Source organism: Lipotes vexillifer, unplaced genomic scaffold (assembly GCF_000442215.2).
Source record: "Lipotes vexillifer unplaced genomic scaffold, Lipotes_vexillifer_v1.1 scaffold1665, whole genome shotgun sequence".
NCBI lineage: Eukaryota > Metazoa > Chordata > Mammalia > Artiodactyla > Lipotidae > Lipotes > Lipotes vexillifer.
In genome coordinates, this window is record NW_006783279.1 from 456,046 (window position 1) to 474,548 (window position 18,503).

The window sequence follows — 18,503 nt, forward strand, 5'->3', positions numbered from 1 at the left end:
CGAATCCACCTCGCAGAAGGGGACTTTACAAGGCGCAGGCGGAGGTAATGAAGGGTTTTAAGCAGGAAAATGTCGCGAAAGGCTGTGTCTCGGTGGACCGAAGGCCGAGAGTGCGAGGCTAGGGGGCGCGAATCCACCTCGCGGAAGAGGACTTCTCATTGCGGGGGGCGGGGGTACTGAAGGGTTTTATGAAGGAAAACGACGCCAAAGGCGGTGTCTACGTGGAAGGCAGAAAAGCCACGAGAACGGGCAACCTCGCACCGATTTCAACCCAAATGAACAGATACCCAACCTGTAACAGCGTCTGGATTTACTCGGCCGGAGGGCCAGGCGCTGGGGTGTAAGGTTGATAGTCACTCCCAAGACCCTGAAGGCAGAATACGGGGAACAGCGCAGCACATACTTACAGCAAAGTAGAAATACACGCTTCGTAGCGAGACCTCCAACACGTGCACCCCGTTTCCGGTTCAGGAGGAAAGTGCGTCCGAAGGGACCAGGCGGACTTCCGGGGGCGGGCTCTGGGCGGGGCGCTACTGGCTAGGGGCGGGGCGAGAGCCCAGCTCTGCGCTGAGAGAGCAGGAGGAAGGGTCTGGGGTGGCGGGGCGAGTGAGAGCGCCGTGCTTCCCCTTCCCTTGTAACTGCTGATTTTAAGTGACTTTCTGGAACACTTTTAAGGTAAAAGCTTACAGATGTGTGGGCCACTGGTGTGGGAAACTGAGATGTTTCCCTCCCAACAAGTTAAAAGTGGTTTCAATAAACAGCTGTTTTCGCCAGCAGGTTGCTCGCATGTCCCGCTCCTGAAACTCCAGCAATTCAGTGGCTGGGAACTTGGGCCTCCAAGTGGTAGCTGTGGTGCAGTAGTTTGATCTGGGAACATTTCCTGAAGTTGAATTAGTTTTAGGAAACAAGAGCTGCAATTCTCTCTTTATTACAAACTAGAATGAGAAATACAAAACCCTCCCTGGGGAGAATGGGCCATTTCACAGAAGAGCTTTTCCTTTCTATTCCTAATTCAGCCAGGACAACAAACCCAACAATATGCTCAGTTCCACAGACTCGGGCAAAACTTGGGGTTTGAGGCTGGAGGACTAAGGCATATGATAATTTCCGTAATTTTAATTGTTATAAATTGCATTGTTCTTTCTTTTTTGCTAGTGTTTTATTTGCCTTTTAAAACCACATTTTATCCCGTTTTGAGAGGTACGTGACATACATCACTATGATTTTAAGGTGCACAGCATAATGTTCTGACTTACATATATTGAAATAATTACCGCAATGTTTAGTAAGCATCCATCATCTCATATAGATTCCATGAAAATAGGGAGCAACAAAACAGAAAAAATATTTTCCTTTCTATGAGAACTACATTATCCTTTAAGACACTTGCTCTATTCCACACTTGTGAAAATTATGTTTAACTATATACTAGAAAAACTTGTTTATGAAATTATACTTATGTACATAAAAACTAAGCAGTGTAATCTCAGATGACTATGTTCATCATGAAGAAAATTAGAACGTTTTACTTTGTATTTTTTGCAAGATGCAGTATAGTTTAGCTCTGTTTATATTTTTGAAAGTTCTGACAAGTGTGGATAACAGGCTGTGAAATATATATTCTTCAGAAGACACTGGCATTTATTGCCATGTAAAGAATAATTACGTTGCAACATTTCTAAGGGCATTTAATAGGGAGGTATATTCTCCTTATATGAACCCTAGAGAAAGTAAAACTAGATTATCAATTATGCAATAAGTTCATTTCAACCCTCGATATTTTGATGACAATATCTTAGATAAGATCTGCTACAGAGTGCGTTTTATCACATCCCTAACGTGAAACATTTCATCCATAGAAACACTAGAATCCATTCAAATATGATGAATTTTAGATAGGGAAATTAACATTGCAAGTATTTCCAGGTACAATGAGCAGAACGTCCTGGTGTATCACACATACAAATACAAGAAAATATATCACATTTTTATTTTATTTTATTTTTTATTTTTTATTTTTTTTGCTGTACGTGGGCCTCTCACTGTTGTGGCCTCTCCCGTTGCGGAGCACAGGCTCCGGACACGCAGGCTCAGCGGCCATGGCTCACGGGCCCAGCCGCTCTGCGGCATGTGGGATCTTCCCGGACCGGGGCACGAACCCGTGTCCCCTGCATCGGCAGGCGGACTCTCAACCACTGCGCCACCTGGGAAGCCCTCAACTGCACTTTTTTTCAACACAGACAACAATATGTCTCCCACAAGAAATGCACTCCAAAAATTTACACAGTAAAAAAGCATGAAAAAATACACCATTTCAACACCATTCAAAATAGAGGGGCTAACATAATACAAAGTAAATTAAAGAGTAAATAATGTGTCAAGAATAAGGAAACCTATTTTATAATCATAAAGACAGAAATTCAGAATGACATGACAATCAGAAACTGCCACAGAACTGCATTTCATTATAGCCACAAAAACATTCTGGAGAAAAGTTTGGAGACAACAACACAAGGATAAATAATCTACTTATAAGTTTTTCGAACCCATCATGGATAGAAATAGTTAGATTCTCTAAAGCCCGAGAACCTACGGATGCACTGTTACCTTCTGGTATAAAGTACCTAGGTGGAAGAAAACTGTGGTGGTGAAAGGAACATGATTCATTAGGATCATGAAAAATAATTAAATTTTATTAATTAAAACAAGAGACCTATGAGACATTCTGAATAAAACAGTAGCAAAAGGCAGTGACAGCAGTTAAATGTCATACATATACACATAGAATTCTGGGGCTTTATTTTTTTATACATTTATTTATTTTATTTATTTATCTTTGGCTGTGTTGGGTCTTCATTGCTGCACGCAGGCTTTCTCTAGTTGCAGCAAGCGGGGGCCACTCCTCGTTGCGGTGCGCAGGCTTCTCACTGTGGTGGCTTCTCTTGTTGCAGAGCATGGGCTCTAGGCATGCGAGCTTCAGTAGTTGTAGCACGTGGCCTCAGTAGTTGTGGCTCCCGGGCTCTAGAGCACAGGCTCAGCAGTTGCGGCACATGGGCTGCAGTTGCTCCGCGGCATGTGAGATCTTCCCAGTCCAGGGCTCGAACCCGTGTCCCCTGCATTGGCAGGTGGATTCTTAACCACTGTGCCACCAGGGAAGCCCTAGAACTCTGGGACTTTTGAGGACATTTTCCTCTTGGGATAACTGCTCTCCCTTTCATTTCGAAGAATAAGACTAGTTTTTCATGAATCATAGATCTATACAGCTTTCCCCAGGCAGTGGAGGAAGTGACCAACTTCTCCGACACATTGTTCCTACCACATAATCAGTCCCTGTTGACCTGTCCCTCTCCTCCCACGAAAAGCCCATTCCCTTAACGTCCTGCCTGACCTATTCATGGTCGGGTAGTAAAGCATTCTGTCCTATGACCCACTATGACCTATCTACAGAAAGACACACGAGGCTTCCGTGGTGGTGCAGGGGTTGAGAGTCTGCCCGCCAATGCAGGGGACACGGGTTCGAGCCCTGCTCTGGGAAGATCCCACATGCCGCAGAGCAACTAAGCCCGTGAGCCGCAACTACTGAGCCTGCGCGTCTGGAGCCTGTGCTCCGCAACGGGAGAGGCCGCGACAGTGAGAGGCCCCCGCTCGCCGCAACTGGAGAAAGCCCTCGCGCAGAAACGAAGACCCAACACAGCCAAAAATTAATTATTTTTTTTTAAAAGACACATGAATTAACATGATAAATCATGTCACAGTTCTACATTATTCTTTGTCCCCCCCTTGTTGATAATTCAAACAATATTGAATTTGATAATTCAAGGTCCTTGTTTTCTCAGGAAACATGGATGTGACTGACCCACACCTAATCAAATTGGACCCCTCATTTTATAGATTCCTTGCCAGAGACTATCATGGAAGACCTGTAATGCAGGCATAAGATCGAGACTTCAAACTTCAGGTTGAAAGGTATAAATATAATGTAGTCTTTTCAAAGGAACTCCAATAATACATATTTATACAGAGAAGATATTGGCATACTTATGCCCTTCTTCTGGTACTACAAACATCATGTCACACGTTTTAACGTATTGTCACTTGCAATGATTCTGCAGCATACAGTATCTCACATTAACCTTGGACAAATGAGACATTTATTCCTAGTATGGATTCTCTGATATGTTATCTGTTGTTAAGAATTGCTCAAAAAATTTACCTAATTCAAAAAATTTACTTAATGTAAGGGAATCCTTACATTTGTAAGGATTCCCTCCCAATATGAGTTCTTTGGTGAACCCTGAGGATGCACTGTTGTGTCAATTTCTTTCCATGTTCAGTAAGTATCTATAGTTTCTGACCTGTATGAATGCTCTCATTACAACAAAGGTGTGGATAGCTGATGAAAATTTTTACAACATTCATGACATTTGAAACGTTGCTCTTCAAAATACATTCTCTATGTTTCAGAGCATTGATCTTCAGGTACAAGCCTTAACACACATACTGCTTTGTGTGGTTTCTCTCAAAGATATATATTGAGAAATCTAGTGCATTGTGAGGCCTGGATAAAGCCTCTGCTCATACAGTTGAAGGGTTTCTTTTCAATGGACTGTCTGCTGTTAACTAATACTTGAAGTCAAGAAAAGGTTTTGTCACACTCATTTCATTTATAAGGTATCACTCCAGTATGTCCCACCTTGTGATCTTTGGGTAAAAGCCTTGCCACACACATTACATTTGTGTCTTAACTACTGGATCGCCAGGGATGTCCCTAAAGTGTCAATTTTGAATGAAGACCTTTCCACATATATCACATTAATATGATTTCCCCTCTGTATTTATTACCTGATTTGCAGTATGGGTTGAGATCTCACTAAAGGTATTCCAACACTCATTACCTTTTAGAGATTTTTCTGCATTATGAATTCTCTGATGAATTGCAAGGTCTGAATTTCAACTACAGACTTTGCCAAATTCATCACGTTTATATTGAGTTGGCCAAAAAGTGCCTTCTGTTTTTAAGAAAAAATAAAAGACAAATTTTTTTCATTTTCACCAAGAACTTTATTGAACAACAAATTTACCCTTTTGTTCCACTACCTTCTGCCATTTTTCAGGAAACTTCATAATTCCAACTTCCCAAAGCTTTTCATCTTTTTGAGCAAAGAACTGTGCCAGTTGCCTTTTACACTCTTCCAGGGAATTGAAATTTTTTTCCATTAAGAGAATTTTGTAAAGACCGAAATAAACAAATCCAGAGGTGCAATGTCTGGCGAATATGGCAGATGAATTAAAACTTCCCAGCCAAGCTGTAACAGTTTTTGCCTGGTCATCAAAGAAACATGTGGTCTTGCGTTATCCTGATGGAAGATTATGTGTTTTCTGTTTACTAATTCTGGATGCTTTTCATGGACTGCTGCTTTCAGCTGGTCTAATTGGGAGCAGTACTTGTTGGAATTAATCGTTTGGTTTTCTGGAAGGAGCTCAAAATAGAGGACTTCCAATCCCACTGTAGACACATCACCTTCTTTGGATGAAGACTAGCTGTCCATGTGGTTGGTGGTGGTGCACTTCACATACCCCACGATCACTTCCATTCCACATGATTGTACATTATCCTCTTTTCATCACCCATCACAATTTGTTTTAAGAACAGAACTTTTTATTATGTTTAAGTAGAGAATCGCATGCAGATATACGGTCAAGGTTTTTTTTTTCGCTTAACTTATGTGGAACCCAAGCATCAAAGCAATTCACATAACCAAGCTAGTGCAAATAATTTTCAACGCTTGATTTGGATATTTTGAATTATGTCGGCTATCTCCCACGTGGTATACCGTTGATTGTTCTCAATTCATGTCTCAATTTGATCACTATCAACTTCAAATGGTCTACCTGACCGTGGAGCATCACCCAGTGAGAAATCTCCAGCATGAAATTTCGCAAACCACTTTTGACATGTTCGATCAGTCACAGCACCTTCTCCATACACTGCACAAATCTTTTTCTGTGTTTCGGTTGTGTTTTTACCTTTCTTGAAATAATGAAGAGTAATATGCTGAAAATGTTGCTTTTTTCCTTCCATCTTCAATATTAAAATGGCTACACAAAAATTCACCAATTTTTATGTCTTTTTTTAAAATGCACGCTGATATCGCAGCTGTCACATAAAATCTAACAAAATTGTTTGAATGAAGTTAAAGACAACTAAGTGCTCCTAGAGCCACCTTACGGAAACAACTGAAACTTCTGGGCAACCCAATATAATTTCTGTCCTGTATGGATTCTCAGGTGTTGAGTGAGGGCTGAGATGTGATAAAAGCTTTTGCCAAACTCATTACATTTGTATCAGCTCTCTCCGGTATGAATTTTTTGATGACTTACAAGGTGTGATTTTTCACTAAAGACCATGGCACACTCATTACGTTTGTAAGGATTCTCTCCAGTATGAATTGTCTGGTGTCTTATAAGGTGTGCTTTTCGACTAAAGAACTTATCACACCCAATACACTTGTAAGGTTTCTCTCCTGTATGAATTCTCTGATGTCTTGTTAGGTTACTTTTTCGACTAAAGAGCTTGCCACACTTAATACATTTGTAAGGTTTCTCTCCAGTATGAGTTCCCTTATGACTTTTAAGGTGTGCTTTTCGACTAAAAAACTTACCACACTCAATACATTTATAAGGTTTCTCCCCAGTATGATTTCTCTGATATCCTACAAGTAATGAATTTTGAGGAAAGACATTTTCACACACATCACATTTATGTAATTTGTCTTCTGTATTTAGAAACTGATGTCTGCCAGGTTTTGAGCTGTAATGAAAGATTTTCCCACATTCATTACATTTGTAAGGTTTCTCTCCAGTATGAACTCTCTGATGCTTTCCAAGGTTTGGCTTTTGAGAAAAGAACCTGCCACAGTCATTACATTTGTAAGGTTTCTCTCCAGTATGAATTCTCTGATGACTTTCAAGATTTGAATTTCGATTGAAGACCCTGCTACACACATTACATTTGTAAGACTTCTCTTCATTATGAACTCTCTGATGCTTTGTAAGGTATGCCTTTTGATTAAAGAATTTGCCACATTCATCACATTTATAAGGTTTCTCCCCATTATGATTTCTCCGGTATCTTGCAAGGAATGAATTTCGAATAAAGACATTTTCACATACATCACATTTATGTAGTTTCTCTTCTGTATGGAGAAACTGATGTCTTCCAAGTTCTGAGCTGTAATGAAAGATTTTCCCACACTCATTACATTTGTAAGGCTCCTCTCCAGTATGAGTTCTCTGATGACTTGCAAGGTATGAATTGTGAGTAAAGACTTTTTCACATACATCACATTTATGTACTTTCCCTCCTGTATGGAAGATCTGATGTCTTTTGAGGTATGATCCCTGAAGGAAGGTTTTGCCACACAGATTACATTTGTAAGATCTTTCCCTGTGTGCTTCCTGTTCTTGTGTCACTACTGAAGGACGCATGAAACCACTCGCATGTGTACTTGAAATGTTGGTTTGAACACTAGAAGAAGTTCCTTCAAGTGGTGAAAATGAGGCACTACTCCTGATATCCTTGTCCACTTGAATAAATTCATCAATCTTCTCTTCACTTTTAAATATATGCAGTTCAACCCAAAAGCTTAATGCCAGCCTATTTTCAATAGGCTTGATTCCTGCAACACTTCTAACATGTTCATCTCCCTTCTCAGTGAGATTTTCGTTATGGGTTATAGGTATTTGTTTGTAATTACTTTCCTCATCTCTCTTCTGAGACACTAAGTCATACATATTTTCTTGAACATCACTGAGGTAGAAATGTTTCATTTCATTCCTTTCATGTCTTTCTGACATCACTGTTTGGAATACTTCTCCTCTATCAGTATTTGCTTTCAGTTGTAATATCTTGATCACATGCATGTAAGAGATATCTATAAGATATAAAGAACCGTAAGTATCCCATTCATTACAATTCATGAATAAATGTTTCAGGTTAAATAAACCATGCTAAGCCAAATAATACTTCTATCAAGCAAAGTTATGAACCTCACCAACCATGATATTACAATTTGTAGAAACACAATAGGAATGATTCTTTACTAAAGGTAAAGTCATCAGAGGTAATTCCAGTAATTTTATGGCACACTTTTAAACAACCTATGACAAAAATACTCACATTGGAAAAACTGCTGTCACCTATCAAAGTGTAGTTTTCACCCATGATGCCAACCAAAGCACATACCAATTATCAGTAAACATACTGGTAACGAGGAGAAAAGGATATTAAACTATGTGTGTGTGTGTGTGTGTGTTTATTTTCAGAATACTTCTTATATATGAATAAATGCTAAAGAACCAAAAATATATTGTAACAATAAATAAACCAAAACTAGCTTATCTAATGAATAATCTAAATGACTGCCACTTTAAAACTGGGAAACAAATATAACACAGAGAAAATGAAGAATTTTTTTTTTCTTGACCAGGCCCATGTGGCATGCGGGATCATAGTTCCCCGACCAGGGATCAAACCAGTGCCCCCCGAATTGGGAACAAGATGTCTTAACTACTGGACAACCAGAGAAGTCCCGATAAAACATTTTTTTAAAACAACTAGATATTTCTAAAAACCTCCTATAAAACTATGTACCCATGAAGAAGCATAAAACATGTGTAAGATCACCATCTGGAAATCAAAATTAAATAAATTAATTATCAATAAATGAAACATTCTCCAGTTATATGAACAGCCAATAAATGAGCAACTCCCTACATATGCAGGGACCTTAAACATCCAATTCATTGGCTCTGGCATACATGTAATGAAGAATGAGCAACTTGTAAATTTATTTAATTACGGTCAGATACAATATTGTCGGGAACAAATTGCAAAAATAAGGTATACAAGATGTAATGCAGACAAAAAGATAGTATAATAAAAATAACAGAATAATAATATATCTTTTCAACCAAAATAACTTTTGAGTTTTTACTATAAAAAATACACTATTCAAAGCCATCTAACAGTACTTATTCCTTTGAAAAGGCTTGAGGAAAATTATCAAGATTTTTCAAGGAAAGGAAGTAGACTCAAGAGGATTATGTACATGAACTCAATAGACAAAGAAACTACTGAGACAACCAGGATGTGCATCTGGACTTACAATGTGAGAAAACATATTCTTAAGAAGACCCTCAACCCAAGCAGCCCACCAGACTAAAGTACCAAGAGTTAAAAGTTCTGGCTGTTATGAAAAAATGCTTCTATTGACAATTTTTTACATCATGTTAATGTGGATAAATGTTTACATACATTCTGGGTATATCTGTAAAATCAGAATTCTTAGGTGTGATATTGTGATTTATTAAAAATACGGACTCGGTGATTCAGATGAGAAATTCATTACTTCCACTCACAACTTATTTGCCAAAACTGGTCCCTTGGCTTGCCTTGATGGAACAGGGCTGCAAAATTAGACAATGTGCAAAAAGAGTAAGAGACGTCTCACTAAAATCAATATACAGAATAAAAGTAGGAAAAAGAAAATACATTTAACATCACTAACCAGTGTGAGACCTCTGAGTTTTCTGTTTCCTCCATGTGAACCCCCGAATGCCTTCAGGGGTCATAAAAAAGAGAAAGTCTCTACTAGACTCTAGTGATATTCATTAGGAACTTGTAATTGTCTGTGGAAACTGGCAAATGTGAACAAAGTTTTTCAGAAACATTCTCAGCTCACCAAGTGTGCACTGTCACTGAAACACAGCTGAATTGATGTTGCGGTTCTAGGAGATGGTATGTCAGAATAAAAAACACATCTTAGAGACTGGCTGTGTCCCTCCCACCCAACACTCTTACACTACAATAAGCCCACAGTTCTAGCAGCAGGAAGGCATCAGCAAAGTACTTTGCTGAGGCAAAAGAGTATGTAAGGGGAAAAGCAGTAAATGCTCAAATCTCAAACATGCAATGTTCCAGGGTAGAAACTAATCCAGTGGCAAAGACACAGAGAAAGGGAAGAATAATTCTGAAAAATCAATGGAGTTTGTGGAGAAAAATTACAGTTCCTGAGGACCACAACAATCCCTGACTGGTACTACTATAATTTAACGTAATGCTCATTGATGGTGGTAGTGGATGGGGGGTATCTATGAAGCATGTAATATGATATTAAATTTATCTATAACTTTTTTTTTTTTTTGCGGTACACGGGCCTCTCACTGTTGTGGCCTCTCCTGTTGTGGAGCACAGGCTCCAGATGCGCAGGCTCAGCAGCCATGGCTCAGGGGCCCAGCCGCTCCGCGGCATGTGGGATCTTCCCGGACCGGGGCACGAACCCGTGTCCCCTGCATCGGCAGGTGGACTCTCAACTACTGCGCCACCAGGGAAGCCCCTATCTATAACTTTAAATCTAATTTGCCTGACATAAAAGAGCCCTGACACTATTTTCGTGGTAATAGAGTTATTGCTATAAAATGTCCATGATATAACAAAAATATTTTTCTAAATAACTCCTACAAAACTATGTGCCCATGAAGAAGCAGAAAACATTATGAAATGTTATATCATCTGTAAATCAAAATTAAATATTAATAAATGAAATATTCTCTAGTTATATTAACAGCCAAAGTCTGAGCATTTTAAGGATATGATTACATTAGTTAAGAATGTGAACACAAGAAAGAATGCTACTAAAATATTAACTATAAATATACTTTAAACAAAGAAATGCACTGGCTTTAGAATATCAAAAGTTCATGCTAACACTCCATGTGATCAAATATTAAAATTAGCCTACCCCTCAAATTACTAGAAATCATACCATTATATTTCTTAACATTAACTTTGCAAGTAAAAAAATGAAACCAATGAGGAGTGATATCAGCCGGATAGCAGAAAAGTAAACAACAGGCACTCATTAACATATGAGGAACCCAAGTTTAAAACAATATATAAACATACAAGCCTTTGGGAAAACTCTGCAAATGAGTTAATAAGCCATACCACCCAAGCAATTACCTATCCCGAAAACACTAAACCGAAAAGTGTAGCAAAGTCCATGACAATTTGCTGGCCTTTGACTCCCCGGTCCTTTCTTAAATTGCATTGAGACTGAACTGGAGGAAGCCTCCCAATTTTCAGAGGTGCCCTCAGGAGGAATGATAATAAAAACCACAATGAGATATTACACCATGCCTCTTAGAATAGCTCTCATTAAAAAGACCAGAGGTGACAGTTGTTATTGACAATGGGGATAAAATGGAATTCTAGTAACTTTGAGACATGGGTTTGTGGCACGCCTCAAAATCAGAAAAAAAAAACCTGGAAAGACTTATTAGTCAGGCTCTGTTGATACTTTCTCACATCTATGATGACCACTCCACTACATAGCTTGAAGTGATTTGTACATAGCAGAAAAATATTACAGGGCTTCCCTGGTGGTGCAATGGTTAAGAATCCACCTGCCAAAGCAGGGGACACGGGTTCGAGCCCTGGCCTGGGAAGATTCTTCATGCCATGGAGCAACTAAGCCCGTGTGCCACAACTACCTAGGCTGCACTCTAGAGCCCGTGAGCCACAACTACCAAGCCTGCATGCCACAACTACTGAAGCCTGCACGCCACAACTACTGAAGCCTGCGCACCTAGAGCCTGTGCTCCGCAACAAGAGAAGTCACCACAATGAGAAGCCCGCACGCCACAACAAAGAGTAGCCCCCACTCGCTGCAATTAGAGAAAAGCCTGTGCGTAGCAATGAAGATCCAACACAGCCAAAAACAAATTTAAAAAATTTTTTAAAAAGAAATGGCTCAGGGGTGGCGCAGTGGTTGAGAGTCCACCTGCCAATGCAGGGGACACAGGTTCATGCCCCGGTCTGGGAAGATCCCACATGCCGTGGAGCGGCTAGGCCCGTGAGCCATGGCCGCTGAGCCTGCGCGTCTGGAGCCGGTGCTCCGCAACGGGAGAGGCCACAACAGTGAGAGGCCCGCGTACCGCAAAAAAAAAAAAAAAAGAAAAAAAGAAATGGCTCAGGGATCTAAACAAGAAGACAGGGATTGAGACAGATCAATGCAGGTTCTGAGGTGCCAGATGGAATCAAAGACCAGCCAGTGTTTTCCCATCTTCTGATGAGGCTTCCTAAAAATATCAAATGGGGACGGAAGCAGGAAATGTTCAGGGATTGGTGACTGGACTGACAGCTGAGCATACAGTGGAACCATGCGCTGAAGGAGAGACGAAAGAGCAAGGGACCTCCATAAAACAGCCTGCCTCATGCTCCTCAATGACAAGCAACAGCAAGTTCACAGGAGCCAGATGGCGAGTGTCGTAGATCATGATAAAAATTGTGCTTTTGTGTCTGTTTGAGCAGCAGACCCACTGGAGGGTGAAAGAATACATTTTACATGTTGAAGGACAGAGCCCTATAACTGTCTGACTAGGGCAGAGTTGCCAAACACTATTAATAATGAGGCCTCCCTTCTGCCTTTCTGAGATATGACCTGTGTTCACACTTTGATACATCCCCAAGCTGCATTCATTTCACTCCACAGCTCAGCATTCTGCCTCTTGCTACAATATGGGTAAAATATTCAGATGATAAACAGAAATTCCTATACCTGAGAAAAAAGAAATATGGTTTTCTGTGGCTTTTCCAGAATCATGGTTCTTTACTCAGCTAAGGATTGAGGACACTACTGAGGGGTCAAGAAAAATATTTCAGAAACTTACCCACTGCTTGCCTCCTTCTGAATACACAGGGAACAGTTAAAATGCAGAAATCCACTCCCTCTTGCGAGAACACTGGAATCACAACTAACTGCTGAACAGTCATCGACAGGAAGACACTGGAACTCACCAAAAAAGATACCCCACATCCAAAGACAAAGGAGAAGCCACAGTGAGACGGTAGGAGGGGTGCAATCACAATAAAATCAAATCCCATAACTGCTGGGTAGGTGACCCACAAACTGGAGAACACTTATACCATAGAAGACCACCCACTGGAGTGAAGGCTCTGAGCCCCACATCAGGCTTCCCAACCTGGGGGTCCGGCAACGGGAGAAAGAGTTCCCAGAGAATCAGACTTTGAAGGCTAGCAGGATTTGACTGCAGGACTTTGACAGGACTGGGGGAAGCAGAGAATCCACTCTTGGAGGGCACACATAAAGTAGTGTGTGCATCGGGACCCAGGGGAAGGAGCAGTGACCCCATAGAGATTGAACCAGACGTACCTGCTAGTGTTGGGGGATCTCCTGGAGAGGCAGGGAGTGGCTCTGTCTCACCGTGAGGACAAGGACACTGGCAGCAGAAGTTCTGGGAAGTACTCCTTGGCGTGAGCCCTCCCAGAGTCCACCATTAGCCCCACCAAAGAGCCTGGGTAGGCTCCAGTGTTGGGTCACCTCAGGCCAAACCACCAACAGAGTGGGGACACAGCCCCACCCATCAGCAGACAAGCAGATTAAAGTTTTACTGAGCTCTGCCCACCAGAGCAACAGCCAGCTTTACCCACCACCAGTCCCTCCCATCAGTAAACGTGCACAAGCCTCTCAGATAGCCGCATCCACCAGAGGGCAGGCAGCAGAAGCAAGAACTACAATCCTGCAGCCTGTGGAACAAAAACCACATTCACAGAAAGATAGACAAGAAGAAAAGGCAGAGGGCTATGTACCAGATGAAGGAACAAGATAGAACCCCAGAAAAACAACTAAATGAAGTGGAAATAGGCAACCTTCCTGGAAAAGAATTCAGAATAATGATAGTGAAGATGATCCAGGACCTTAGAAAAAGAATGGAGGCAAAGATCGAGAAGATGCAAGAAATGTTTAACAAAGACCTAGAAGAATTAAAGAACAAACAGACAGAGATGAACAATACAATAATTGAAATGGAAAATACACTAGAAGGAATCAATAGCAGAATAACTGAGGCAGAAGAACGGATAAGTGACCTGGAAGACAGAAGGGTGGAATTCACTGCTGCACAACAGAATAAAGAAAAAAGAATGAAAAGAAATGAAGACAGCCTAAGAGACCTCTGGGATAACATTAAACACCACAACATTCACATTATACAGGTCGCAGAAGGAGGAGAGAGAAAGGACCCAAGAAAATATTTGAAGGGATTATAGTCAAAAACTTCCCTAACATGGGAAAGGAAATAGCCACCCAAGTCCAGGAAGCACAGAGAGTCCCAAACAGGATAAACCCAAGGAGAAACATGCCGAGACACACAGCAATCAAACTGGCAAAAATTAAAGACAAAGAAGAATTATTGAAAGCAGCAAGGGAAAAATGACAAATAACATACAAGAGAACTCCCACAAGGTTAACAGCTGATTTCTCAACAGAAACTCTACAAGCCAGAAGGGAGTAGCATGACATATTTGAAGTGATGAAAGGGAAAAACCTACAACCAAGATTACTCTACCCAGCAAGGATCTCATTCAGATTTGATGGAGAAATCAAACGCTTTACAGACAAGCAAAAGCTAAGAGAATTCAGCACCACCAAACCAGCTCTACAACAAATGTGAGAGGAACTTCTCTAAGTGGGAAACACAAGAGAAGAAAAGGACCTACAAAAACAAACCCAAAACGATTAAGAAAATGGTCACAGGAACATACATATCAATAATTACCTTAAACATGAATGGATTTATGTTTAACATAACTCCTCCATAAACATAAACATAAATGCTCCAACCAAAAGACACAGGCTTGCTGAATGGATACAAAAACAAGACACATATACATGCTGCCTACAAGAGACCCACTTCAGACCTAGGGACACACACAGACTGAAAGTGAGGGGATGGAAAAAGATATTCCATGCAAATGGAAATCAAAAGAAAGCTGGAGTAGCAACATTCATATCAGATAAAATAGACTTTAAAATAAAGAATGTTACAAGAGACAAAGAAGGACAATACATAATGATCAAGGGATCAATCCAAGAAGATATAACAGTTATAAATATATATGCACCCAACATAGGAGCACCTCAATACATAAGGCAACTGCTAACAGCTATAAAAGAGGAAATCGACAGTGACACAATAATAGTGGGGGACTGTAACACCTCACTTACACCAATGGACAGATCATCCAAACAGAAAATAAAGAAGTAAACACAAGCTTTAAATGACACAATAGACCAGAGAGATTTAATTGATATTTATAGGACATTCCATCCAAAAACAGCAGATTACACTTTCTTCTCAAGAATGCACGGAACATTCTCCAGGATAGATCACATCATGGGTCACAAATCAAGCCTCAGTAAATTTAACAAAATTAAAATCGTATCAAGCATCTTTTCTGACCACAATGCTATGAGACTGGAAATCAATTACAGGGAAAAATAAAATAAAAAACACAAACACATGGAGGCTAAACAATACGTTACTAAATAACCAAGAGATCACTGAAGAAATCAAAGAGGAAATCAAAAAATACCTAAAGACAAATGACAATGGAAACACGATGATCCAAAACCTATGGGATGGAGCAAAAGCAGTTCCAAGAGGGAAGTTTATAGCTATACAAGCCTACCTCAACAAACAAGAAAAATCTCAAAAAACAATCTAACCTTACACCTAAAAGAACTAGAGAAAGAAGAACAAACAAAACCAAAAGTTAGCAGAAGGAAAGAAATCATAAAGATCAGAACAGAAATAAATGAAATAGAAACAAAGAAAACAATAGCAAAGATCAATAAAACTAAAAGCTGGCTCTTTGAGAAGATAAACAAAATTGATAAACCATTAGCCAGTCTCATCAAGTAAGAGGGAGAGGACTCAAATCAATAAAATTAGAAATAAAAAGGAGAAGTTACAACAGACACCACAGAAATACAAAGCATCCCAAGAAACTACTACAAGCAATTCTATGCCAATAAAATGGACAACCTGAAGGAAATGGAAAAATTCTTAGAAAGGTATAACCTGCCAAGACTGAACCAGGGAGAAATAGACAATATGAACAGACCAATCACAAGTAATGAAATTGAAACTGTGATTAAAAATCTTCCAACAAACAAAAGTCCAGGACCAGATGGCTTCACAGGTGAATTCTAACAAGCATTTAGAGAAGAGCTAACACCCATCCTTCTCAAACTCTTCCAAAAAACTGCAGAGGAAGGAACACTCCCAAACTCATTCTATGAGGCCACCATCACCCTGATACCCAAACCAGACAAAGATACTACTAAAGAAGAAAATTACACACCAATATCACTGATGAACACAGATGCAAAAATCCTCAACAAAATACTAGCAAACAGAATCCAGCAACACATTAAAAGGATCATACACCATGATCAAGTGGGATTTATCCCAGGGATGCAAGGATTCTTCAATATACACAAATCAATCAATGTGATACACCATATTAACAAATTGAAGAATAAAAACCATATGACTGGGCTTCCCTGGTGATGCAGTGGTTAAGAATCTGCCTGCCAATGCAGGGGACTCGGGTTCGAGCCCTGGTCTGGGAAGATCCCACATGCTGTGGAGCAACTAAGCCCATGTGCCACAACTACTGAGCCTGCACTCCACAGCCTGTGAGCCACAACTACTGAGCCTGTGTGCCACAACTACTGAAGCCCACACGCCCAGAGCCCATGCTCCACAACAAAAGGAGCCACCACAGTGAAGCCTGCGCACCACAATCAAGAGTAGCCCCCGCTCGCCGCAACTAGAGAAAGCCCGCACACAGCAATAAAGACCCAACACAGCCAAAAATAAATACAAATAAAATAAAGAAAAAAACCCCACATGATCATCTCAATCAATGCAGAAAAAGCTTTTGACAAAATTCAACACCCATTTATGATAGAAACTCTCCAGAAAGTGGGCACAGAGGGAACCTACCTCAACATAATAAAGGCTATATATGACAAACCCACAGCAAACATCATTCTCAATGGTGAAAAACTGAAAGCATTTCCCCTAAGATAAGGAAAAAGACAAGGATGTCCACTCTCACCGCTACTATTCAACATACTTTTGGAAGTCCTAGCCTTGGCAATTACAGAAGAAAAAGAAATAAAAGGAATATAAATTGGAAAAGAAGAAGTAAAACTGTCACTGTTTGCAGATGACATGATACTATACATAGAGAATCCTAAAGATGCCACCAGAAAACTACTAGAGCTAATCAATGAATCTGGTAAAGTTGCATGATACAAAACTAATGCACAGAAATCTCTTGCATTTCTATACACTAATGATGAAAAATCTGAAAGAGAAATTAAGGAAACACTCCCATTTACCATTGCAACAAAAAGAGTAAAATACCTAGGAATAAACCTACCTAGGGAGACAAAAGACCTGTATGCAGAAAAGTATAAGACACTGATGAAAGAAATTAAAGATGATGCCAACAGAAGGAGAGATATACCATGTTCTTGGATTGGAAAACTCAATACTGTGAAAATGACTACACTACCCAAAGCAATCTACAGATTGAATGCAAACCCTATCAAATTACCAATGGCATTTTTTACAGAACTAGAACAAATCATCTTAAAATTTGTATGGAGACACAAAAGACCCTGAATAGCCAAAGCAGTCTTGACGGAAAAAATCGGAGCTGGAGGAATCAGACTCCCTGACTTCAGACTATACTACAAAGCTACAGTAATCAAGACAATATGGTACTGGCACAAAAACAGAAACGTAGACCAATGGATCAAGATAGAAAGCCCAAATGTAAACCCACGCACCAATGGTCAACTAATCTATGACAAAGGAGGCAAGGATACACAATGGAGAAAAGACAGTCTCTTCAATAAGTGGTGCTGGGAAAACTGGACAGCTACATGTAAAAGAATGAAATTAGAACACTCCCTAACACTATACACAAAAATAAACTCAAAATGGATTTGAGACCTAAATGTAAGACCGGACACTATAAAACTCTTAGAGGAAAACATAGGAAGAACACTCTTTGACATAAATTCCAGCAAAGTCTTTTTTGATCCACCTCCTACAGTAATGGAAATAAAAACAAAAATAAACAAATGGGAGCTAATGAAACAAGCTTTTGCACAGAAAAGCAAACAATAAACAAGACGAAAAGACACCCCTCAAAATGGGAGAAAACATTTGCAAATTAATCAACAGACAAAGGATTAATCTCCAAAATATATAAACAGCTCATTCAGCTCAATATTAAAGAAACAAACAACCCAATCCAAAAATGGGCAGAAGACCTAAATAGACATTTCTCCAAAGAAGACTTACAGATGGCCAAGAAGCACATGAAAAGCTGCTCAACATCACTAATTATTAGAGAAATGCAAATCAAAACTACAATGAGGTATCACCTCACACCAGTTAGAATGGGCATCATCAGAAAATCTATAAGCAACAAATGCTGGAAAGGGTGTGGAGAAAAGGGAACCCTCTTGAACTGTTGGTGGGAATGTAAATTGATACAGCCACTATGGAGAACAGTATGGAGGTTCCTTAAAAAACTAAAAGTAGAATTACCATAT

General features: G+C 39.9%; 1 protein-coding gene across 1 annotated transcript in view; it reads right to left on the minus strand.

The window, feature by feature from the left end:
* Positions 1–310: 310 nt before the first annotated feature.
* LOC103085703 (putative zinc finger protein 56) overlaps positions 311–18,503 on the minus strand; it is a 24,977-nt gene continuing 6,784 nt past the window's right edge. The window contains 6 exon segments of the mRNA XM_082931029.1: positions 311–367; positions 4,843–5,006; positions 5,238–5,266; positions 6,230–7,934; positions 11,024–11,037; positions 12,578–12,614. Coding sequence (XP_082787155.1) covers positions 311–367; positions 4,843–5,006; positions 5,238–5,266; positions 6,230–7,934; positions 11,024–11,037; positions 12,578–12,614 — 2,006 coding nt within the window.